This window comes from Cygnus olor, chromosome 1 (genome assembly GCF_009769625.2).
Source record: "Cygnus olor isolate bCygOlo1 chromosome 1, bCygOlo1.pri.v2, whole genome shotgun sequence".
In the NCBI taxonomy this organism is placed as follows: Eukaryota; Metazoa; Chordata; class Aves; order Anseriformes; family Anatidae; genus Cygnus; species Cygnus olor.
This window is the reverse complement of record NC_049169.1, coordinates 62,802,854-62,811,593: the sequence shown is the minus strand read 5'-3', so window position 1 is coordinate 62,811,593 and position 8,740 is coordinate 62,802,854. Positions and strand designations below refer to the sequence as shown.

The 8,740-nt window shown below is 40.8% G+C and overlaps 1 protein-coding gene across 1 annotated transcript; it reads left to right on the top strand.

Moving 5' to 3' along the window:
* The first annotated feature begins 377 nt into the window (after positions 1-377).
* On the top strand, positions 378-7,535 carry STMP1 (short transmembrane mitochondrial protein 1). The gene is made up of 3 exons (XM_040561443.1): positions 378-590; positions 5,026-5,079; positions 7,077-7,535. The coding sequence occupies exons 1-3, from the start codon at positions 576-578 to the stop codon at positions 7,155-7,157; spliced, it is 150 nt and encodes a 49-aa protein (XP_040417377.1). The 5' UTR covers positions 378-575; the 3' UTR covers positions 7,158-7,535.
* Positions 7,536-8,740: the final 1,205 nt, after the last annotated feature.

Below are 8,740 nucleotides of genomic sequence, written 5' to 3'. Positions count from 1 at the left end.
CTTTTGGGAATTCTGAAGTGCAAAAGTATAGCTTCTTCTGCCTTCTATTTATTTATTTATTTATTTATTTATTATTCTCACATGGCTGAAAAACCTTTCATTCAGCATCGGCATGTGAAGCCGAGATTTCTGGCGGCACTGAAGCAGGATGCCCAAATCATTCATGATTTCGCCTGCATCTGAGTGTTTATTTCCCCAGATATTTCCCTAAAGCCTCCATCTCGAATTTGTTCTTTCTGTATATACTCGGATTCTCAGCTCAGAGGTGACAGTCTGGATGGCTGCCACCAGACGTCTCCCCGTGCGTAAGGGGAGGCTTTCAGAAGGTGGCCAGTAGCCCTTCTTTGCCTCATCCTTATCCTCCAATGCGACAGGGGGCTGGTGGAAGCGTCCCCCCGAGCCTCTGCCCTGCCGGGGAGGCCCAAAACGAGGACCGAGACCGTGGGGCCGCCCAGGGGCGCGGGCGTTGGTGGGCGCACCCGTCCCCGCGGCGATGAGGGCGGGCCGGGACCCGGAAGAGGAGCTGCCGCCGACCGCCTGACTTCCCAGGCAGGCAGGCAGAACGGGCGGGCGCCATGCTGCAGTTCTTGGTAAGGCTCCGCCGGGCTGTGGCGGCGCCGCCATTTCGCGGCGGGGCGGAGCGAGGCGGCGGCCGGGGCGGCGGGCTGAGGGCTGCGCCGCAGAGCGGGCGGGGGCGGCGGGGGGGCCGCTCGTGGGAGGCTGGCAGGGGCCCGTGGTGGAGGAGATGCGGAGGTGTGCAGGCAACGCCTTTGGCTGAGCAGCCTAGCCTCGGAGCCTCCCGGCTCACTGTTGTCAACACCGGGAGACTGAGTTGACCAAAGCTGCGAGCACAGTGTCCTAGTGTTTGTGGTTTCCTGCAGTTTCTCTTCTCCCGCTCCTTAAAGGCGATCCTGGCCGTTTCGGTCGCACCCTTTTTTGTCAGGGAGCTGCACGGTTGTTCAGTGTCTCTGTCGTGCGGTGCCGGCTGTGGTTCAGCTCCCTGCAGGGTGGCTCTTCTCGGTTTCTCTGAAAATAAGGATGTTATGTCTTGTTTCTCTCCAAGTCATGCCCTTAATTTGTCTTTAAGATTCAGCAAATTTTCCTTGCCCTCGGTAATAATCTACAGCTACTCAAATTTCTCTGTACTAGGACGTACATGTACCTCACTCATTTTGGGAGAGCAGTGGTTTTCAGCCCTTGCCATTTTGCACACCTTTAAAATTGATCAGTGGAGATGCTATTTTGTGTGTGTATAAGTTAAGGCAGGTGATAATGTTTCATTACTGCATTTATTTTCCCATAGCACTAATAGGTGAATTGTTTTATATATATATATATATATATTTATTTATTTATTATTATTATTTTTATTTTTTCTCCCATTTTCCTTTCTGTCTTTATGTATGCTTCCCTAAACTCTTCTGGACGTCTGAGGTTGGATGCCCGTCTACTCTTAATTAAATACTTAATGCTCGCATTTTTTACTGTCAACTCAGAAAATAAATTACCTGTCCAAAAATAAAATTAAAAAGCTGTTCTCTGTTGTAACAAAGTACAGAAATAGTCTTCCATTTTTAATTCTAGTTGTGTGTAAGTCATTGAGGGGAGTGCTCTAGGTTTTCAGTTTTGTTCAGATGCATCCCAGTCAATACAAACAATTAGTGGTATCCTTTAATGTTTTAATAGGGAAGAGTAAGTCAGTTGGTTAATAAGTTTCATACAAAGTGTTGATAAGGACAAGAGATGGCCCTTTCTAAGTTGAGACAGCCTTGTGTGATTCTATGGAATGAATAAAAAGTTCTATTTCTAAACTTCAAAACAAAATGTAACAATAAGTTGATATGAAAGCATCAGTAATTTCTGTAGCAGGCTTTAGTTGTCTCTCTCCACTCAATTGAAAATATTCAGTAACAGTAAATATGCTTAGCCAGTCTCAAAGTTTCTGTGTTTATCAACTCTACTGCTTGCTGCTAATGTTGGTTTGTTTTTTTGCAATTTCTAGATAAAAACCTTGTTATGGCATCTCAATTAGTGCCTGAAAGTTTGAAATAAGATAAATTAATTCTGAGTTTTCTTCTTCTTTGGGTGTAGATTGGGTGTTTGACTTTTGCTCACCCTTGTTAGGGCTGTAACAGGGAGATAAAGGGATAATCTTGACAACCTTATATTTTTGTTACCCAGAGTTAAGCATAACTAAACATTTGCTTAAAATGTGTCTCGAAATGCTGGGTAGAAATTGGATGACCCTGAACTTTCATAAGCTTTATTGTCCTTAATTAACATGCACGTTTTAATTGCCTATATTTTTTGCAGTCCAAATTTTTTGAAGTCTAAATACTGAGATTTTTCCCACTGTTTGAATTGTCAGCTATCAAAGTAAATGTGACTGGGTAGATTGCTCTAGAATAAAATGCTAGACTTTTCAGTAAAAGAGCACACTTAAAAGGTGTACTAATGTCAGTACCATCTGTACCAAATAAAGCTTATCACGTAGCAGAACACAAGATGGTTGTCCCATCTTTGGAAATATTCTAGGTTAAAAGTCTAGAAACCTGCTAGGACCTAGTTTGTGTTTTCAAGTGAGTTCCCAAAGATACATATGCTGGAGATAGAGGAAACTTGTTTCTATTACAATGATCCGCTACATTAAGAGGAATCACAAATATGGTTTACTTCAGTGCAACATTTGTTAATGTCTCTCAGAGTAATTCTTTAACTGATAATTAAAACTACAACAGCAAATTATAACCGATGCAGCACCCACAAAAAAACGATGCTTCTTCTTAAATTATAAACACTATGCTCCTTAAAAAGTAATAACAAACAGACAATAAGATCAAAAGTGTATGGAAGAATTTACTGAAGTTATTGTGGTCATGGTTCATGGGGCAGCTTTCAACCAATTTTAATTTTCTGTAGCTAACTTTTCACCAGTGCTACTTAAGGACTCTGAGTCACTGAAAAGATGAGCTATACTGCATACCACTTTGGGCTTGGAAAAGATGTCTGCTCAGATGTGATGGGAAAGTTGTTGTGGACAGTGGGTTTTAATTTTCTTAAAATAGTCTTATTTTGGCAGCGGTGCCTGAGTAATAATAATTTTCTTAAATAGAATTGGCCTCAGCTGAGAATGAATGGAAGCACAGTGTTAGTAGTCTCTACTTCCAAAATAGTCAAATGAACTTTTATAGTATAGTGTGTCCTTATTATGGTGTGTAACAATTAAAAATATCCAGAGCCTTTTAGAGCTGCTGAGTGAAAATTTCATCATCTGCATTTGAAGAGAGGATTTTCTTTCCCTCGCAAAGTGAATCATAGAATCATTAAGGTTGGAAAAGACCTCCAAGATCATCTGCTCCAACCGTCCCCCAACCACCAACATTACCCACTAAACCATGTCCCTAGGCACCACATCCAACCTTTCCTTGAACACCCCCAGGGACGGTGACTCCACCACCTCCCTGGGAAACCCATTCCATTTCCTGACTGCTCTTTCTGAGAAGAAATGTCTCCTCATTTCCAACCTAAACCTCCCATGGCACAACTTGAGGCCATTCCCTCTAGTCCTATCACTAGTTATCTGCAAGAAGAGGCCGACCCCCAGCTCCCCACACCTTCCTTTCAGGGAGTTGTAGAGAGGAATAAGGTCTCCCCTGAGCCTCCTCCAGACTAACAACCCCAGTTCTCTCAGCCGCTCCTCGCAGGACTTGTGTTCCAGGCTCTTCACCAGCTTTGCAGCCCTTCTCTGGAGACGTACCAGGGCCTCGATGTCCTTCCTGTAGTGAGGGGCCCAAAACTGAACACAGTACTCGAGGTGTGGCCTCACCAGAGCAGAGTACAGGGGGACGATCACCTCCCTGGTCCTGCTGGCTACACTATTCCTGATACAAGCCAGGATGCCATTGGCCTTCTTGGTCACCTGGGCACACCGCCGGCTCATGTTCAGGCAAGCATCGACCAGCACCCCCAGATCCTGTTTCTGTGAACAACTTTTGAGCCACTCTGCCCCAGGCCTGAAGTACTGCATGGGGTCGTTGTGGCCAAAGTGCAGGACCCGTCACTTAGCCATATCCCATCCCATTGGCCTCTGCCCATCGATCTAACCTGTCAAGGTCCACTTGAGGCTTTTCTTCAGCTGGCAAGCGGAGGAACAAGATGAGAACTGTGCTTCCATTTTGCTCTTGCTCTCCTTCCAGATTACAGTTTCACAGACAGCCTTCACGCAACTATGAGTTTGCAGTTGTCAGAAGAGGTTGTGCCCTGCACACATTCCAGCAATGCTTTCCTGCCTTAGAGGAGCCCCTAGATCAGAGTGGATTTGGCTTAAAACTTATCTTTTGAGGTCCAGGGGGCCTGGGAGGTGTACAGTTGTTGGTGGTTACAGAAGAGAAGTAGCAGCAGTACTGCACTGGGGCAAAGTGGAGAGGGATGGGGAGCCAGCTGCCCATCAGTGACAGTGCAGTTTTGCATCAGTTGAAGTTGATGGGGGAGCACCTTTTAAGATGAGGCTGAGATCTTTTTGCTGTCAGAGCCTCTGTTCTGCAATTCCAGCTTGTGAATCTTTTTGTTGCTATTGTATTATTAATGTGTTGCATCATTCTGTGTGTGTGTTCTTCCCCAGCGCTGTGTTTTACTCAGGTATTGTGTTACTGAGGTATTGATGTAGGCTTTTCAGTTGTGGACCAAGACCTCTGAGGAATGTGGGTCCCTGCTGCTATGTAGTTGTACTTTCCCAGTGCTATGGGAGTTACTGCCTTTGTGGGTTTGCAAAGAACTTTACAAAGATGATCATAGCCTTATCCAGTCTTGGAGAACTGTATTTAAAACACAACGTTATTTCCAAAATACAACACAGTTAAGGTTTTCCTAGAGAAGCGACTGGGTAAAATTGTGCCTGCCTTTGGAAGAAAGGCACAAAAGTACAACTAAAATTGAAACTCTACTTTTCACCTTTTTTTTTTTTTTCCTCTTAACCAATGTGCTTTTGATAGGATGCTAACAATCCTTTTCTTTCTCCCTTTTTAGCTTGGTTTTACTCTTGGCAATGTGGTTGGGATGTATCTGGCTCAGAACTATGATGTAAGTATCCTTGCATTCTCAGAATTGAACTTAATCTGAATAGAATATATAAGGATGTTTTACTTTAATCACAATTGAATCAGTCTTAATTTTGTTGTTTTATTGGATTTGAATAGAATACAAATTGTATTAACTTTAGTTACAGATAAACTCAGATTTAAATGGAACCACAAAGAGCTAGATTCTTTTTGACGTCTTGTCTGTGAGAAAGTAATGTGTAGAGCCTTAACTAATACTGGGGACCTGGAGCACAGATATTGTAACCAGACATCTACATAGGTAGAGGCAGGAGAAATAGAAAAAGTCTAGCCAGCTGTTTGGGAGATTTCAGTACCTGCTTCTATTTCAAACAGTACACTGATCTGCAGTCTTTGTCTGACTGAGACTTTTCTCAGAGTTAGAACAGAAGATGTACAGCTAAGTTTTCAATACAAGCTTTCAGTTTCTGCAGAGTAAGTAGAATCCCTTATAAGACCAGTTCCGCTTAACTGTTTGCAGGCTAAAGTAGTTATTGAAATTTAACATACTTTTTTTCCCCTTTCTTTTATAATCTATACTAGCTTTTTCTTTTCAATATATTTTACAAAGTTAAGAAAATGCAGTCAAAAGAACATATTGTGTATCAATTTGTATTGTAAGCACAGTATAGTGTTTTTCTGGAAGCACTAATGATGCCTTGCCACAAGAGGGGACTTCTGCTTTTGATTTGGAGGAAACGGTTCCCTGATAATGTAATGCTGACTTGCAGTGGTAATTGGTAATTTGGTAACTGGCAATGGTAATTTTATTACTGGTATCAAAAATTATTTTTCTTAGATAACCTCTAAGATGAACTTCTCATCGTGAGATGCTAATTCTGCAATCATATGCATGTGTGTTTAATTATAAGCATATGGAGAGTTCTACTGATAGCAGTGTACTTCTCTTGGTTTATTTTAGATGTCAGACCTGTTAAGGGTTGGGCTCTTAATTTTGCTTTCTCAAAAGGAGCTTAAGTTTGAAAAACAGGGAAGAGAGAAACTTCTGACATTTCCTGTACTATCATCCTCAAACCATCCAACCAGAAGTCTGCAGTCTGTTTGGATTGAATATCCTTCTCTGCGGTCAGGGGACAAGTGAAGTAAAAGTCCATGATTTTCTTCATAAATACCAGTGAAAATTTTGGTTTGCTTTCATTTAATTAGTTCGCTTGTAAAATCCTATGTTGATTCCAAATTTAGGTCAGAGTCATAAGTTAATCTGTTTCCATCCCCGCTGCAAAAGTTCCTTTTTTTTGCCCCCCAAGTTGTCCAAACATACTGTTAGATTCCTTTTTAAAATGCTTTTGTTTTTAAAAGAAAACTGAAGCTTTGAATTTCAAAAGCAGCAAATTGAATTTTCATTCAAGTATGAAGCTGCAAAAGGTTGACAATTTGCAATGCACTAAACTTCCCCAGTGGGGAATTTTGGTGCCCACAAAATGGACCAGAAGAGGTATTTCTTCACAGATTATTTTAAAACATTTTGGCTGTTATTAAGCATCTCTTTTCTCCTGTGGTTTTTTTTTTTTTTGACCGGTACAGTACAATGTAATTTTCCCTCTAAAAGTCATTATTAAAGCCTGTGCATCAGTGCTTGAATCACTTACTCTTTGGCAGTTCATCCTCTTTCAGTGAGGAAGCCAGACTGGTCTTACTGAATTTTCTCTGAAGTGATTTCTTTTCCTCCCTCCTGTTCCCATCAACACTGGCTGATGTTTTTTCTTAGTAGTCTGCCTATTCCAAAATATTTCCCAAAGTCCCATGTGAGGTGCTTTCCTCTGCTGTTTGCTTGAGGCTACTTTGCTTTTAACAAAATCTATGCAAAGTAAAAGATCCTGGGAGCAAGCATCTATTAGAAAGCAGTGTAAACTTTTTAGAATTTCTGTGTTTATGGTATGGTCTTACCTGCTGAAGTTCATGAGATCTCATAACTCATTTTTTGTTGTTGTTATTTGTTTCTTGTGTTTGTCTTTAAAGATTCCTAACATTGCAAAGAAGCTTGAAGATTTTAAGAAGGATGTGGAAGCTAAGAAGAAACCTCCCAGTGACAAGTCCTAAGGAAGCGGTGTTACCCAAGTCACCTCTGTGCATGCATCAAGGATGCAATTTATCTTTCAGGCAACAAAGATCAAGCAGAGGTTTGGCATGGGAGCTTCCTCCGCTTTTAGTCTCCTAGAGCCAGAATGTCCTGTTTTGAAAAAGCAACCATGAACTTTTTGTGGGACTGATTTTCAAGGGTTTCAGAATTTTGGATTTGCAATGATATGACTGGATAAGATCACTTGTACTTTTCGTTATTGCTTTTCCTAATATTTTATAGCACGTTTTTACCTGATCCAACTGGAGAATAGTATTAGTCCTGTTATTATGTATACCTCATACTTTGTAATACCCTAAGTCTTAGAATACCGCAAAAGAAATTAAATGCATCGTGAAGTAACTTTCAAGGTTTCTTGTAATTTGTTGTGGGTATTTCTTAAGATCTGCATTCCATTATTTGAGATGGGAACTTCCTGAGAGGTGCAACAATAAAGTTAATTTGTCAAACTATGAACTTGGGGGGAGGGAGAAGTTTCTGCTTTTTCTATTATGTTAAATGATCGCTTCTACCAGTGTAAAATTTGTGCTAACTACTGATTCCGGAAGGCATAAAAGGTAAACAACAATAAAACAACTCAAGGGAGAAATACTTCATACCACCTAGCACAAGTTAGAAGAAACTTCATGGTAGCAGTATGCATTGAACATGCTAAGATTGTGATTGGTGAAGGAAGTTCAAAAATAAAGTGTAGCCATGTTTAGCTATTATTGAACTACCGAAGTGTACTTTGGTCTTTGAAAGGGGTTTCTATTAGCTTTCACAGACTTCAGACCAGACTGAAAGACCTATCCTCCATATGCTAGCTTTCCATACACTGAGACGGTACTGTACAGGTGTTTTCATGCTGTCATGAATGCAATGAATTTAGTTTCCCCTACCTTTTTTTTAATTATTTTTTTATTTATTTTATATTTATTTCCCATTCTTGAGCAGAGTGTTGAAAAATACTGTCTCTAACCTACTCACGTTTCTTTAATTGTCATATAAAACTATATTAGCATGTAATATTTAACTAGTTATTTCATCAAATGTGCTTTATGTTCTTCCTTTTCTTTACACATAAATGGGAAGGGCAAGAATATTCAAAATCTGTATATTTGCTGCCAGACGGGCCTGTCACTCTAAAAGTGCAAGTTGGAGTTGAAACTTTCAGCTGAGCATTCCAAGCATACATTGGGATTCTTTTCCTATCAGATTATGAAGTGAACCAGCTACAGCTGTAGTGCTGTAGGACAAGTATGTGTTAATTAATACTAGACACAAGACTTAAGCATTTCACAATGTTTGCAACACTTTCCAATTTAGCTCATTTCTTTCCCATATAATAAGCAGGAAATTTAGATAATAGTGCAATGCAGTTCTTGTCATCTTTGCAACTACTCTATAATACATTTTATTAACTGATTCAGCCTGAGGCTATCCTAGGTGATAATAAAGGTTAAACTTATGTTATATTTCAGATGGCGGAAAGTCCGCATGGATAATGCTTGATGCAGATCTTGCATCTGAGTGCTCAGAGGGACTTTGGTGGTGTCTTAGC